The sequence below is a fragment of the Schistocerca nitens genome, chromosome 9, assembly GCF_023898315.1.
Source record: "Schistocerca nitens isolate TAMUIC-IGC-003100 chromosome 9, iqSchNite1.1, whole genome shotgun sequence".
NCBI classification, from domain to species: domain Eukaryota; kingdom Metazoa; phylum Arthropoda; class Insecta; order Orthoptera; family Acrididae; genus Schistocerca; species Schistocerca nitens.
In genome coordinates this window covers 401,038,641-401,056,248 of record NC_064622.1, presented here as the reverse complement: position 1 = coordinate 401,056,248, position 17,608 = coordinate 401,038,641, and the positions used below count along the sequence as shown (strand labels likewise).

The window sequence follows — 17,608 nt, the reverse complement described above, 5'->3', positions numbered from 1 at the left end:
GTTGGCTCCTTTGGAGCATCTGACAACTACTGCTACCTCCTCTCCATTGTTGACAGGGTAACACACTGGGGAGAGGCTACCCCATCCAAGACATACTGCTGAAACAGTTTCCAAAGCTCTTGTGTATACCTGAATCATGTATTTTGGCTACCCTACCTCAATAACCAGGGGCAAGGTAGGCAAACAGACTCCTTGCTGTTTGCTGAACTCTGTAAACTATGTGCCATTTGGGGGGGGGGGGGGGGGGGGCTGGTCTGACGCACTCTCGTGGTTGCTGCTCAGTATCTGCACAGTGCATAAACAAGACGTCAGTGGCTCACTAGCTGTGATTTTATATGGTGAGTCACTATCTCCCCCCTGTAATTTTGTCTCTTCTGACCACCAACCTTGCTTTCTGCTTTGGTTAACAGCATCTGGCATCACATTGCCAACCTTCATGTCCCCCAGCGTCCGCCCTCCCTTGATATCCCTTGATAACATTGTGCTGTGTGACAATGCTGTTCACACGGCACTCCAGCCCACGTTCTCGGACCCATGTACAGTTCTCCAACATGACACCAACACTTATTACAGTCTCCTTAATGACAAGCCAGTCACAGTCTCCATTAATTGACCAATATCTCATTGACAAATCACCTTATACAGACTCTACCCTCATGGCAGCTCCCCCCCCCCCCCCCCTCATTACCCCTGACCCTCTTCCCCTTGTTACTCCATCCTTTCCAGGCTCTACTCAATGTCTCCTGCTTCTGGCTGGAGAAACTTAGCCTCATGGTTACAGACAAGGAGCTGGTAGTTACAGGGATCCCCACTGATAGCATGGACTCACCTGAGATCACCTGACATAAACATAGCACATTTGGCCTGAATGTAATATGGATATTTGCCTTTAAATTCCACCTGTAACATAATAATTTCTGTCATTTTGCAACCACGCTCTCCCCAATAATTCATAGATACAAAAATGTAGGAAATTTGTTTTTAATTTTTGTTGCACAGATTGATAATCTAGTGCAACTAGAATGCATGGGTGAGAATGATAGATCAATGTATTAAAAAATTTCTCATCTGTTTGTATATCAATCTTGAAATCTTGATTGTTGCCTAGAGGGTACATCAAGCTGATTTTTTAGAAAAGAACACAATTAAGATGAAATGTATAAGTACATCCTTTCATGTATTGTCTCCATGTCACATTCACCATTAGTTGTATATTTTCATATTAACTAGGTTACCTTCAAAGTGATTACATATTTTTCCGTCATACAGGATCCAACCATCACACCATGATATATCCAGATTGACTCAACATAAGCTGCTACAAGAGAGTAGTAATTCACATGCATTTTTTAGAAAAACCAAGAACAAATAACCTCCTTGTGAAGATAAAGAAATATAATAACTTATCTGCACAACATAATACTGTATGAGAACTGAACTGTATGACTAGCTCCATAGGACTATCCCATGTGGGTTTCTGGGACTTACTTAACCAAAGACATCCATACAAAACAACTGATTTAGAAACTGCTTACAAAGACCAAAATGTAAACTGCAATCTGTATTTTGCACAGCTGAAATAGAAACCCATGTGTCTCTGTGGAATGTAAATTAGGAACCAAATTTCTGCCTTGCATGTGGTATTGTTATGTGAGGCTGTTAGCATTGCAGTTTTATCTCTGATGGTTGATGGTACCAGTTCAGTTCGCTCTGTGACTCGAGTGTGTTACGTCATGTATCCTCATACGTTTCAACTTGCTGTAAAATAAAGAGTGTTGTGTACTCTGTATTACTGTATCTTCTATCATTTACTATCACTAAGTACTGGAGTTCCACACTGGTGACCCTGAACTTTGAGTGAATGCTAAACTAGTGCAAATTTCTCGACAATGTGGCCCTCACACATTGATTGTGTTATGCAGACAATGAAATTTCATCGCTCTCTTGCATCTCTCACTATTAAAAGACATGAACAGTGCTCCGTATGTTGCCCAAGTGATTAAAAGGGACAGTGACACTTCTTCACATTGCAGCCTCATTGCAAATTGCAGGTGCACAACAACGCAATGCAACTGACAATCTGCCTCTTGACTTTGTTACGAACTCTACCAGCGTAATATCTACCCCTGCAGTCTCTCAAAATTTTCATGACCTGGACTATTGAGCCATACTGACCACATAACAGCTGTTATTGCATGTACCAGACATGTGTCTGCCTGATACGCATTCTGTCTCGTCCCTGCCCCCGACATGCCATCCGCTCTCTAATACATGCAGCTGCCTGCATTACCAGCCACCATCCACTTGCAGTTCTACCTGTGATGTGTGGCCATATTCCAACCACAATATCAAAGCAAACAGTTGACTGCTTCATGGCTCAATCTACCATAATTTGATAGATAACCAACACCTGTGGTTTGCGTTCATTGAAAGCATATTCACCACCAACACCAGACAACATGAACTATGTCACTGTGTATGGACAAGTATGGGACCACCAAATCAATGCTGTAGTGAGGCCTCTGCTGTATTACTGATGAGCAGCTACATCAGATACTTTACAACCAACATTTACAGGAGGGGACCTCCTCAAACTGTGGTAGTGTTCTTTGCAGTAAATTAGACCTGTGCATCAAGCCTGATAAGGCACTGTGGATGTTGTGGATCATCATGCTCCCATCCCAGGTGCAGATGACTTTACTTGTCGCTAGTAACCAGTCTCCTGATGCCTGCCTTTCCATGGCTAACCACATTTTCACCATTTCTTGGTATAGGTACAGCATCAACAAAGCTCCTAACAGTGGTATACATATGCATGCTCCACTGCCATGTGTGTGATCTCTTGCTGCCACCAACAGTCACTGAGCGCTCCCGGCCCCACCAACTCTGACATCACAGCAGCCATCACCTCCTGTGTTTACAAAACAAATTTAGCTCCAGATGTCACTCTTGATACATCAGCAGCCACGCACATGCAGTCTTGCCTCTGTTGGTACAATGACCGCTTTGGCACATCTCTGTCATCAACCTTGTGATTATCCAATCTGGCCTCATGGCCTGCGGGAGTCTCCCCAAGCTGTGGACAATGTGTATGCTGCCTTGACACACACAAAGTCACCACCTGCCCACCAGCTTCTTATGTCACTCTGAACAACAGTCTGTAGATCCTTGAACACATTAGAGGATTATATTTCCTGGTTGGCACCAGATTGCAGGTCAGCACACCACCTCACATGGCTATGTCGGCAGCTTCGCACCTTTTCTCGATAGCTGCTAATGGTTCTACTATCGCTGTTAGGGATATCCAGATATAGACTCTAGACATTGGCTTTGCTACACCCTTCACATGGTCATTCATCATCACTGATGTTATGGAAGTGGTCCTGGGGCCTTTCACCTTCTCCCCTTACAGCATGCAAACAAGCTCACCTACATGCCTCCTGACTGGACTGCTGACAGCACATGCATCCTGGCTGCCTCACTACCCAAATGTACCAATGCTACCTGATACCTCAAGTTGCCTGACGCAGTAGTACCCACCTCACTGTTTACCCAAGTCAGTACATTGTCTGCCACTTATTCCATCCCCACTCCTTCGCTGTCTGCTGTCATCCACAGTTTGCTCACACTGCCACTACTCACCTTCCCCACCCCCTTGCCTGTACCAGAGGATGCCTGCTGTGCTGCATCCATGCCTGTGCAGCATCCACCCGCCTCTCTGCACCTGGCAGAACAGCCTCATCCACACTGAGTCCATGCCTGCGCAGTACGCCACTGCCCAGCTGCATCCAGCACTGCCTGCCATGCTGTGACAGAACCTCCTCAGCTCATTGACTGTGCTGCACATGCACATGCACTGGCCTTGCTTGGACAGTCCAGCTCCAGTCTGCAGCTACTATCTGATGCCACCCCCTTTTGGGCTGAGCCAGTACCTGCATGTGGTGCTGTCTGACACACCACGCCTGAACCTCTGCAGCTCACTGATCACATCATGCTTGCACAAGTCTTGCTTGGGCAACCTGGCTCCAGCCAACAGCTGAAGTCTGACATTTTTTCTGCTGCTTGGGACTCCCACCTCCATGCAGTCCATACTGACAAGCTCTCAATCAATGGCTCTACCCTGTATGATCTTTTTATCTTGTCAGCCATCAACAATGGATTGGTGCACCACATTAACAGTACACTCAGCCCAATGGTTAGTCAGCACCCCAGACATCTACACCCTGACCACCCCCAGATGGCGAAGGAAGTGGTGGATGAGTTGTTACAAGCAGGCATTGTTTGTCTATCAGATAGCAACTGGCCCTCACCCATCTGCCTCCTCCCTAAGAAGAACGGCTCGGCCAGTCTTTGTGGGGCTATTGTGCCTTGAATGCTTGCACCATCATGAACAACTAACCAGTCTGCAATATCCAAAACTCCACACACTACCTTGCCAGTCCTAAAGTGTTCAGTCCTATACAAAGATGACATTCACAAGACTGCCATAACAACATCTTAAATTGTTTGAGTTCCTTTTTGTGCCTTACAGACTAAAAAATGCTGCACAAACCTGGCAATGCTTTATAGATAGCCTGATTTTTAAATGTTCTTTTTATTATGCATATCTGGACGATATTCTCATTTTTTCATCAAACATGGCCTCACACTCTGCCCACCTCGAACAAGTTCTCAGCTCTCTCAAAACTAACGGTGTAGTGATCAACACTGACAAATGTCAACTCCATTAGATGCATGTCATCTTCATGGTCCACATTGTTAATGCTTGTGGCATCCACCCAGTTCCAGAGTGCACAGGGCTGATTTATAACCTACCACCAACATCTGACTACCACGAACTGCAGTGTTTCCTCAGGACAGTTAGTTTCTATCACCATCACTTTCTCCATGTCACCACCATGCATGTAACCTTAACACAGACCCTCAAGGCAAAGATACAAACAGTCACAGGAAGCTCACATGGATCAAGGACATGCAATGTGTCTCTCAAGTGATCATGGACAGTCTGGTTCGGGCAACCAATTTAGCTCACCCAATTCCAGAATCTCCCATGTCCACCACTGTTGACACTAGAGATTTAGCAATAGGAGCCGTTCTTCAACAAGAGGTCAATGGCTCCAATCAACCCTTGTGGTTCTTCTCCCATAAGCTGACCAAGGCACAGTGCACATGGTTGGCTTACAACAAAGAGCTAAGCCCCTTTATGAGGCAGTATTTCATAGAAGATATTGAAGAACACCTGTTGTCATTCAAAGTGACAACAGCCCCTAGCTGATGCCTTTCATTGCCCACCTAAGGATGAGTGCCTCTGCCATTACTATCACCTCAAATACATTGTGCAATTCACAATGGATGTCCATCATGTGAGGGGTGCAGGTGATATACTCACTGACTACCAGTCGCACATTGGCATCATCTTGGCCATGATTGATTTTGACAAGCTCACACAGGCTCAGCAGGATGACCCTCAGCTTCAGAACTTCCTGAATGATGCCTCCTTCACCCTTATCATTGAGCCAAAGTTTATCCCCGGTTCAACTAGCCTTGTCCTCTGCAACACATCGCAGGGATCCACATGCCCACTTGCCCAACAAGAATTCTGCAGAATTATTTTAAACCTGTTTTACAACCTTGTCAATCCTGGTTTCAAACCTACTACTCACCTTATAACTCAGCAATATGTTTAGCCCCATATTCAGTGAGACTACTAGTTGTGGACAGGGCTTGTGTACTGCATCAGTGATGTAAAACCAACCGGCACACTCACCCTCCACTAGGTACCTTACAGATACCAAAGGATTGCTTCCAACACATTCATGTGGACCTGGTTGGCTCCTTTGGAGCATCTGACAACTACTGCTACCTCCTCTCCATTGTTGACAGGGTAACACACTGGGGAGAGGCTACCCCATCCAAGACATACTGCTGAAACAGTTTCCAAAGCTCTTGTGTATACCTGAATCATGTATTTTGGCTACCCTACCTCAATAACCAGGGGCAAGGTAGGCAAACAGACTCCTTGCTGTTTGCTGAACTCTGTAAACTATGTGCCATTTGGGGGGGGGGGGGGGGGCTGGTCTGACGCACTCTCGTGGTTGCTGCTCAGTATCTGCACAGTGCATAAACAAGACGTCAGTGGCTCACTAGCTGTGATTTTATATGGTGAGTCACTATCTCCCCCCTGTAATTTTGTCTCTTCTGACCACCAACCTTGCTTTCTGCTTTGGTTAACAGCATCTGGCATCACATTGCCAACCTTCATGTCCCCCATCGTCCGCCCTCCCTTGATATCCCTTGATAACATTGTGCTGTGTGACAATGCTGTTCACACGGCACTCCAGCCCACGTTCTCGGACCCATGTACAGTTCTCCAACATGACACCAACACTTATTACAGTCTCCTTAATGACAAGCCAGTCACAGTCTCCATTAATTGACCAATATCTCATTGACAAATCACCTTATACAGACTCTACCCTCATGGCAGCTCCCCCCCCCCCCCCCCCCCCCTCATTACCCCTGACCCTCTTCCCCTTGTTACTCCATCCTTTCCAGGCTCTACTCAATGTCTCCTGCTTCTGGCTGGAGAAACTTAGCCTCATGGTTACAGACAAGGAGCTGGTAGTTACAGGGATCCCCACTGATAGCATGGACTCACCTGAGATCACAGTACATCATTTCCGGGAAGTTCTCACTTTTATATAAGAAACTATCAGCCGCAATCAAAGCTGATAGTTTCTTATATATTAGATTATCATGATTGCTGATTGGGCTGCAATGTTGAAAGTACTAAAAGTTTTCACTGTACCTGATAATGTCAACCCTACAACTCTGCAGCTATTTCACCAATAACGGCCGCCGGGCCATCACCACTCTCGCCCTCCCTCTCTGAATAGTGAGCTCCTCAAGGACCAACCCGACACACATACACACAGCAGCAGATATGTCTTCCCCACCTCCCCTTCCCAAGCTCACCCATGTGGTCCGCACCATTCAAGCACCTGCCAATTTCTGTGACTCTCATATCTACACCCTGCACCAGCCTTTCCAACATTTTGGCCTCCCACTTGGTCATCACCTACACACCATGCTACTGGGGAGGGTGGGACACTGTGGGAATGTTAGCACCGCCAGAGAAAATGACTTGTAGTTTATCTGTGACACTTGGCAGTAGCAGATCAGTTTGCTCTGTAACTCGAGTGTGTTATGTCATGTGTCCCTGTATGTATCAAGTTTCTATTAAAATGTGATGTGAACTCCACATCACAGTGTCGTCTACCATTCACTATCATTACATAGCCGAGTTTCAAACTTAGTTATTATTTGAGTGACTTACAAGATGGCAAATTATGGTGCTTTGGAAAATCATATCTGTTCTGGTTTATTTTTACTATAGCAGATTGTCAGGGTTACTATTTTCCTGGGATTTCATGTTTTTCAAATTTTAATGTAAAAACATTATTCTTAAAAAGATAAAAAACAAGAACTGATAGAAACTGCAGTGGATTTAAAGTACTTTATTGTATTTAGTTTTTCTCCAAAAACAATGTATGGCATATTTTCAAACTAATTCTGCTCAAGAAAGAATTGTCTCAAAAAGTCATTTTGTTTAAAAACCTCAAATCTTGGTTCATTAAAATTTGACATTGAAATATTGAGTACTTGAAATGTCTATAATCAAATAAAACATCAAATTCTACTTTCATTGTTACAGATTGAGTGCCATCCTTATCTGAACCAGAAGAAGTTGATAGAGTTTTGCAAGCAGAGGGATATAGTAGTAACAGCCTACAGCCCTCTTGCAAATCCATCTATGACAATGCCAGGAGGGGGGTTACCTCTCTTACAAAATCCAAAGCTGAAACTTCTTGCAGCCAAATACAAGAAGACAGTAGCCCAAGTTGTTCTTAGATATGTGGTAAGAAATAACATCTGCAGAAGGAATTAGATATAAGAATAAGAATTCACAAACATCATCTATATTTTGTTGCTGCCATTTACATTCAAAATCAAATAATTGAAATGCCAACATCATCTATTCAATATTCATTTTGTCTGTGGAAAGAGAGGTTCCCCTTATCTTATATGTGTTTATTATTAGCATGCCAACAATTTGATTGTTTATTCTCAACAAGCTATCAGTCCTACATGCAAGTATCAAGTTATTCCTCACATTTCATTGATCACCATTTCACATAAATTTTGGACTGAAATACATGGAAAAGTATTATTAACTGAAGTAAAAACACGCAGATGAGATAATTCTCATGGCTACAAGCACAGTTTATGATTATGCAAAAACAGGAAAATGATACAAATGTAAAAGAGACATTGTAACTGTATGTTAATCATTTACATACATAAATCATAAGAAACAAACATTTAAGAGGTGGGGTAGTCTTTCCATAACAGTGATTAAAGTGCATAAATATAGTGGTCCAATGATGACATATCACATCAACTGTTCTGTTTCTCAGGGCAGTGACAAGGATCTAGTGAGGCTAGTACATAAAGTAAAACCAAGGAGGAACTATGAAACTAGAGAGAAAAATCACTTATTTCCACATTTACTAAGATCTTTGAGTCAGTGGTGCCGGCCCAGTGTAGTACCTTCTTGACAAGAAACAATCTTCTAGCATAACACAACATTTAATTAAAAATATTGCAAAAAACACAATTGTTATAGAATTCTTACACAAAGTCTATTTCTGTGTAGATGAAGGGTGGAATAGAGTGGGCATATTTTAATACCTCACATAGGCATTTGACCTGGCCAATCCTGCACTGCTCTCAGACAAACTGAAGCATGCAATATCGGACACACATTGCTTGAGTTTCTGTCCTACCTTTTCTTTTTTAAAAAAAGAAAATTATATATATAATGCAAGACTCAATACTGAGATTTTCTTTTAACCTTACGTATAACATTGTAATGCCTGTGTAATTACTTATACAAATTACACATCCCTGTTGTTTTATAGTGACAATGAGGAGGTAACACATGTTTCAGTACATGGTGCTAAGCTGTGACTAAAATATTTTAAAACCATTCAAAGCAAGAAAGTCATAGTTCAGGTCTATAAATAATGTATGTGGAATTTTGTATACAGATAAAAAACTAATTGATGTAAATCTTTGATGGGAAAATGTTATGTGTAGAAAAATAAGCAGTAAATTATTCTTGCTTAGGCAGCTGTCCAGAATCATGTCTAATACATCACTGAAACCAATATACTATGTAATAATTTTCCCATTTACAAATTGCTGGGTAGAACAGTAGATTTGGACAGAATACAGGTGTTACATAATAGAGTTGTTCTGTGCATGCCAAAGCCGGCCGAGGTGGCCGAGCGGCTCTAGGCACTACAGTCTGTAACCGCGCGACCGCTACAGTTGCAGGTTCGAATCCTGCCTCGGGCATGGATGTGTGTGATGTCCTTAGGTTAGTTAGGTATAAGTAGTTCTAAGTTCTAGGGGACTGATGACCTCAGAAGTCAAGTCCCATAGTGCTCAGAGCCATTTGAACCATTTTTTTTGCATGCCAAAGTGATATTCCACCATTCATGACCTAGTCCATCATTATGCCACACCTACTCTTAACCCCATACTACATGGGTCATATCATGGTGGAAGACCTAGGTCTGATAAACCCACCTAGCAGATTTTTCTCCTGTCCAGCCAGAGGCAAATCTCAAACATGACATATTTTATTTATTTATTGGTCTGTTTCATCATTTTTGTACATAGTTATAAAGTGATATTGGACAAATCAATTTTTGTGAAATGATCAGATGAGAAATGTGAATTTATGTGAAGATTATGAATTCTATATCCACTTAAACATGAATAAGTTTACATACATAAAACTGTGAGCAAATTTATACACACAGGTTAATGTCTTCATGCTCTTTCCAAGAACTTTTATCAGTTTTCTGATTAAAAAAGCAACAGGATTTTTACATCATTGTGTTGATTATAGCTTACAATTTTTTTTGTAAAAGGGAACAAATTTACATTAAATCATGACACTTTTCTTATGAATTAATAACAATTACTCTAAATAATCGTAAAAGCAGAGTAATACTTTCAGTTTTTGTGGGGTGTTCATGATTTGTTTACAGCTTTTGCACTTGTACAAATGGTACAGATTTAAAGATTAGAAAATATTTACAATTTATATGACATTCACCAACACTGATTGTGTTACTGAAGTATTCTACAGGAACTCATCCAGATTTTAGAAAGCAGCTAGCTGCTATATAGTATAAGACTGTACATATTCATCAACACTATAATATGGTTATTTAAAAGATACATTTTTAGAACCATTTTAAAATTCCTTAAATTTTTGTGTATCTCAATGTGGTATGGTAACTTATTGTAAACTTTTTGCTCTGCTAGTAGGGACCCATCCTGTCTAAGTTTTGTTTTTTTGGATATTCACTATGCAGTTCCATTTTCTGTCATGCATTGTACTTATGAAGTTTCATTTTTTTGTACTAGTTGGTCTTCAGTGACCATTATTTTTTTAATGAAACATATAACTTCCAAAGTGTATAAGCAAGGTAGTGGAAGAATTTGTAGTTTCTTAAATAGTGTCCTGCATGATCTTCTAGTTGTTGCATTTCCTATGGTCCTTATAATTCATTTTTGGACAATAAAGCAATTTCTGCTGGCAGGTGAGTTGCCCCAAAAAAATTATGCCATAACTCAACACCTGTGTGTAATGTATATTTTTTTGATCTTTGTTGTGTAATGCAGCCAGAAAGAATTTTCATGGTACTTAATTTCTTATTGATGAAGCTTACATGTTTGCTCGACTTTAGGTTTTCTTGGATCCATATTCCAAGAAATTTAGTGCTGCTTACATTTCCAAATTTCTTACCAGATAACATTATGACAGGGCTTGAGAGGTGTATTCTTTGTGTTGTATGTAAATGCATAGTCACTGCCTTTTCTGCATTTATGGTAAGACTGTTTCTGTAACATGGATACTTTGATTTCATTCTCCAATTCATCTACAGTCTTCTCTTTTTCAGATGTTGATGTCATTTGCAAATTTTATATGTGTCTGGGAAGAGTTTGTTGACCACATCATTTATAATATCAAAGATGGTTTCTGTGAACCTACATTTATAGAAACCGTGCTGTGATTTTGAGAAGTTATTATCGTCTATAAAATGAATCAGCCTCTTATAAAATATTTTTTTCTAGTACAGGGTGTCCCAAAATGAATGACCCGATTTTAAATAGAATTATTTATTAGGAAGAAGGGCTTAACACCAACAAATTGCATACTAAATTACTCTGAAAAGACAGAAGTTTATAAAAATCCATCATAAATGTTCAATATATGAAGATGGTATCTGTTCCCAAAAGAACAGGTACCTTTGATGACCCTGCAGCTTCTCTAAAATGAAATGATAATTAAATTGAAAACCTTAGCTGCCAACAGACATTGTTGACATACATCAATAGGGACAGCTGAAAATGTGTGCCCTGTCTGGGACTTGAGCCCGGGATCTCCTGCTTACATGGCAGATGCTCTATCCATCTGAACCACTGAGGGCACAGAGGATAGTACAACTGCAGGGACACACATTTTCAGCTGTCCCCATTGATGTATATCAACAACATCTGTTGGCAGCTAAGGGTTTCGATTTAATTATCATTTCATTCTAGAGAAACTGCATGGCCATCAATGGTAGCTGTTCTTTTGGTAACAGATACCATCTTCATATATTGAACATTTATGATGGATTTTTATAAACTTCTGTCTCAGTGGCTCAGGTGGATAGAGTGTCTGCCATGTAAGCAGGAGATCTCAGGTTCAAGTCCCGGTCGAGGCACACATTTTCAGCTGTCCCCATTGATGTATATCAACAACATCTTTCCGCAGGTAAGGGTTTCAATTTAATTATCAATGTTCAATATGTCCGCCATTGGGTGCACGGACGACATCTAGCCAATAGCCGAATTCATCCCAAACTGAACATAAGGTGTCTTCTGTCACTGAAGCTACAGCAGCTGATATTCTGGTTTTTAGTTCATCAATGTCACAAGATAAGGGAGGAACATAAACACATTGTTTAACATATCCCCACAGGAAGAAATCACATGGTGTTAAGTCCGAGGGCCTAGGAGGCCAAGAGTGGTCTCGCAGTCCTGCACGCCCTATCCAACGTTGTGGCATGTTAGCATTGAGGAAACTGTGCATGTTGTTGTGCCACTGTGGTGATGCTCCATCCTGCTGATAGATGAAATTGTCAGTCACAACAGGTAGACTTGCAGGGACTCCGCTCAAATGCTTGTCGGATTTGTTCCACTGTTTGTTCAGGAATGCATGGCCAGCCAGGACTTTTGCCTTTACAGAGGCACCCTGTTTCTTCAAACTGTTTACACCACTGTCGAATGTTCTTTGGTGATAGTGGTTTAGCTCAAAATCGAATATGAAATGTCCACTGAACTGTGATCACTAATTGAGTACGACTAAATTTGATAACACAATACGCCTTCTGCTGTGTGGACACCATATTGCACGAGACTGGCTGCACGTTCCAGGTCAGTGCTCATAGTGACACCTAGCAGGCTTTTTCTGAAACTCTAGACCATGCCAATTACATCTAGTGCTGTTTCAGTTACCTAGTGACATTTGTCTCAATATTATTACAAGTTAAAATAAGGTCATTCTTTTTGGGACACACTGTATTTAAGAATAGCCAGATGCTACAGAGATTGGTTTGTAATTTTTTACCTCTGTTCTGTGGTCCTTTCCAAACAGATGCCTCACTTTCGCTATTTTTAACTTTTCAGAAACCTAGAAGCCAGTGAGGAATTACAAACACCTGCAAAGCGGTTTGCTATTACTGCTGAACATTTCTTTAAAATACAATCAAGGATGTTATCAATGCCAGATGAGAATTTTGATTTTAGTCCTCTAATGACATTTGATACTTCTTTTTCATCTGATGGATATAAATAAAAGACTGTCCTACCATTTGGTGGATGAGTTTTGATAACATTTTCTTCTACTTGTGTAAAGTAAGAGTTAAATTTTGTTTGCATTGTTTTGGGTCTGATATTTTGGTTGAGCTTTCCAGTAGGTCAATATTGTAGTGTTCATCACATTGTTTTCCTGTTTCTTTTCTTACTATGTCCCATACAGTCTTCATTTTGTTTGGGGCACATTTCACAGGATTCTCATTTGTCAGTTCCTTAGACATTTTATTGTCTTTATCTAGGATATGCTTATATCTCCTAAAATAAGCATCAAAATCTGGTGTTTTTTTATTTGTTTTGATACTTCATATAGAAATCTCTTTTTCTTGAGTGATATCAGTATGCCTGGCAAGAGCCAATAACTTTTATTTTTTTCTGTAGTATCTCCATTCTTTTTTTCTTTGGGGGAGGGGGGACATTTCAAAGTAATAGCAGAATATGTTACTGAAAGCATCAAACTTTTCATTTGTGTCTGCGATGTTGTAAACGTCTTCCCATTTTTCCCTGGTTAGGAAGTACCGAAAGGAGTTTACATTTTGTTCACTGTAGCTCTTAACAACAGCTGAAACAGACTGTTCTGAAAGTTGACAATGATTTTTTAGCTCTACAGAAATTATTCAAGTGTTGTGATCCCCAACGCCTGCATTGAAAGTTGGTGTGTTGTATTTACTTGGCATATTTGGAAATATTGCATCCATTGTTGACACTGTTGTTGCTATTAATGGTGTTGCTGCTTCTATTTTAGGTTTTAGATTAAAAGTTAAAAGAAGGTTCAAAAGATCAATTTTGTGTTTTGATTCTTTCAGAAAGTTAATATTAAAATCTCCATATATAATGGTATTTTTGTCCTTTTTGTTAAGATGTGGAGGTATGACTCCAAACTTGCTGAAAAGGTAACATGTTGCCCGTTGGAGCCCTATACAAGCAAATAATAGATACATTTTCAGCTACTAATTCAACTCCAGATATCTCTAAAAATTCTTTCTTTAGGTACATCTTTCAGGAAATGAATAGGTGCAAATTTTATACCACTTTTTATATACATACAGGTTCCACCATGGATATGAATAGTTCTACAGAAATAGCTACCTAAAACAAGATTTTGCAGACTTAACACTTTTAGTTTTTCAGTCAATGCTCTGTTATGCAAAGTACAGTAACAAATTTTAGTTCAGTCTCTAGAAGAACCAAAAGTTCAGTCACTTTATTTGTCAGTGACTGCACGTTTTGTTGAAGCATCAAGAAATTTCCAAATAATTTTGGGATTTGAAACTTACTTATTACACAGTGTGGTGATTTTGCTTCTCCATTGTTCCTTTTCAGATCACAGGAGGTGCCATGACTATTTATCTTGTTTGCTTTCCCTTCTATCTGCCTCTGACTAAAAAATCATTTGAATGGGTAGGTGGTACTGTTATCCACCTGTGCACCGTATTTGACCCTGTTTCTTCTGTTCTGTCACCTTCTCTCCTTTTGCTGGTGTTGCTTTAGATGTTGTTCAAACTATAGCTTTTGTAGTTATTGTTGGTGTCTGCTCTGATGTTCCTGAAATTGATGGCAGTTCAGCTGTTTCTGGTTGGTTGGTTGGTTGTTTGAGGTTTAAGGGACCAAACAGCAAGGTCATCAGTCCCTTGTTTCAAATAGGCTCCATTCCGCTAATGGGACATCTCAGTAAAGTCAGAACAATAAAACGGAAAAAGGTAAAATTGTGAAAGGGCAGTCATGTTGTCATTGGTAAAAAACAAAAGGAGGGAAGTCGGCAAGAGAACGAACACTATGCTGAAGCAGCATAGGCAAGACCACCTGTGACGTAAAAGGTACAACTGCTAGAATGGAGAAAGTACGTATGGGAATAAAAAGACTAACCAAGCCGTAAAAAAAAGGGTAAAAACAGAGTAAAAGGGGAAGAAAAGAGGATGTCGGTCAGGGAGGGGAATCGGGAATCTCCGAACACTGCTTACAGTGGGAGACACCCAAACACTCACCGCCCTGCCCCAACACCAGAGAGAGATTAAAAACCTTAAAACTGAGAATAAAAACCACTCTCCCGGAGGAAACCGAGAACCAGAGAGACCATCCGGGAATCGTCAGCCAACAGCAAAGGTAAAGTGCGGGGGAGTCTGTACTTATCACGCAGAGCCAAAAGAAGGGGGCATTCAACCAAAATGTGGGCTACTGACTGGAAGGCTCCACAACCACATAGTGGGGGTGGCTCATCACGCAAAAGAAAACCATGGGTCAGCCTGGTATGGCCAATGCGGAGACGACACAGTGTGGTCGAGTCCTTTCGGGAGAGGTGAAAGGAAGAACGCCACGGGCCTGGTGTCACCTTAATTGCACGAAGTTTATTAGACAGGGGAGTAGCCTCCCAAGAATTGGCCCATGACTGTGCTAAGTGGGATTTGATGTGAAGCTGTAAATCCGCTGCAGGGGGGATTACAGAAAACGGGGGTAAGTAACTGCTCCCCCAGCCAAACGATCAGCGAGCTCATTACCCGGGATACCCACATGGCCAGGGACCCAAAGGAAGTCAATGGAACAAGCAGCACGGTGAATATCAGCGAGATGGTAATGGATGGCAGAGACCAAGGGATGTCGCGAAAAACACCGGTCAATAGCAAGAAGGCCACTCATCGAGTCCGTACATAACAAAACGCGGTTGTGTTGGGACTGTTTAATAAAGGTAAGGGCCTGGGAAATTGCCATCAATTCCGCAGTAAACACCCCACATGTAGGTGGCAGCAGATGACTTTCCGTTCCAACAGAGGACGTGAAGGCATACCCAACATGATCAGCAGATTTAGAGCCATCAGTGTAAAAAACAACAACATCCCGAAACTCCCATAAAATTTGGCGGAAAAAGGAACGGAACACCACCGGGGGGATGGAATCTTTCGGACCTCGGCGGAGATCCATCCGAATTCGAGGCCGAGGAACTAACCAAGGAGGGGTAGAGGGGAGGGAGCGAGGAAGACAGGACAAAGAAGGAAGCTGAAAATCACGGCAAAGAGACGCAAGGCGCAGCCCAACCGGTAAACCCGCCCGAGGGCGGGAGTCGGGTGGGCGACGTCCTGGTCTGGGATCAGGATAGAATAGCAAGGATGAGTGGGAGAGGAACGGATAGCGAGTGCATAAGACACCAGAAGCTGGGACCGCCGAACAGAAAGGGGGGGGGGGGGGATCCCAGCTTCAACCAGGAGACTATCAACAGGGCTAGTAGGGAAGGCACCGGTGGCCAAACGGATACCACGATGGTGGACTGGATCCAGCACGTGCAGTGTGGAAGGAGCAGCTGAACCATAAACTTGACAACCATAGTCCAAACGAGACAGAACTAGAGCACGATAAAGACGGAGGAGGAGGGAACGGTCCGCACCCCAAGAGGAGTGGGCAAGGAAGCGAAGGACATTGAGTTTACGGAAACATCCTACCTTCAGGAGTCTGATATGGGGCAGCCAAGTGAGCTTGTTGTCGAAAAGAAGACCCAGGAAACGAAACTGTGGAACCACAGGCAATCGTTGTGCAGCGAGATAGAGCTCTGGATCAGGGTGGATCGTAGTACGGCGACAGAAGTGGACCACCCGCGATTTTAAAGGAGAGAATTGAAACCCGTGTGAGAGGGTCCATGCAGAGGCACGCCGTATAGCCACCTGGAGCTGCCGTTCTGCAGATGCCATCGAGGAGGAACTAACCCAAATGCAGAAATCATCCACATACAGGGCAGGGACGACCAAGGGACCGACAGAGGCCACAAGTCTATTGATAGCAATGAGGAAAAGAAGGACACTCAAGACAGAACCCTGTGGGATGCCTGTCTCCTGGGTCCGTGGAGAACTAAAAGCAGTACCAACTCGGACTCTGAATGACTGATGGATCAGGAACTGGCGGATAAAAATCGGGAGTGGGCCCCGAAGACCCCACTGATGAAGGGTAAGCAAGATGTGATGGCGCCAGGCCGTGTCATAGGCTTTGCGAAGGTCAAAAAACACTGCAACCAAATGGCGGCGCTGGGAAAAAGCCTGCTGGACTGTGGATTCCAAGCAGAGTAAATGATCGATTGGAGACTGTCCCTCTCGAAAGCCACACTAGTAAGGGGACAATAGATCCCGAGATTCGAGGACCCAATTGAGCCGATGGACTACCATCCGTTCAAGTAACTTACAAACAACATTGGTCAAACTAATTGGCCGATAGCTGTCAACAGATAGGGGGTTCTTACCAGGTTTAAGGACAGGAACCACAATGCTATCCCTCCACTGAGAAGGGAAGTCACCCTGGAGCCAGATACGGTTAAACACCTGAAGAAGATGTTGCCGTTGTGGAGCACTGAGATGTTGAAGCAGTTGGTTATGAATGGTCAGCTGTTTCTGTTGAGACTAAGGCAGATGTTTCTTCTGTTATTACAGTTTGTGTAGGCTTCACCGTTTCATTTGGAATTACTGCTTCTGGTGTTTTTGTTTCTGTGGTCACTTCACCTGAGGTTGCTTTTTCTATACCATTGCTTTTTGGTTACCTTACTGGGATGGCAGGTTTGTACAGACAGTTTTCTTGCCAGCTGTATTTTTCTAATGGTTGGCTGATTTTTTTGCTGAGTAATTTTTTGCCACTT

The 17,608-nt window shown here is 42.2% G+C and overlaps 1 protein-coding gene across 1 annotated transcript in view; it reads left to right on the top strand.

Annotated features, from left to right (window-relative positions):
* Positions 1 to 17,608, top strand: part of LOC126204404 (aldo-keto reductase family 1 member B1-like) — an 88,721-nt gene that overhangs the window by 56,236 nt on the left and 14,877 nt on the right. Inside the window, exon 5 of the mRNA XM_049938782.1 lies at positions 7,715 to 7,918. Coding sequence (XP_049794739.1) covers positions 7,715 to 7,918 — 204 coding nt within the window. The remainder of the gene's footprint in view (positions 1 to 7,714; positions 7,919 to 17,608) is intronic.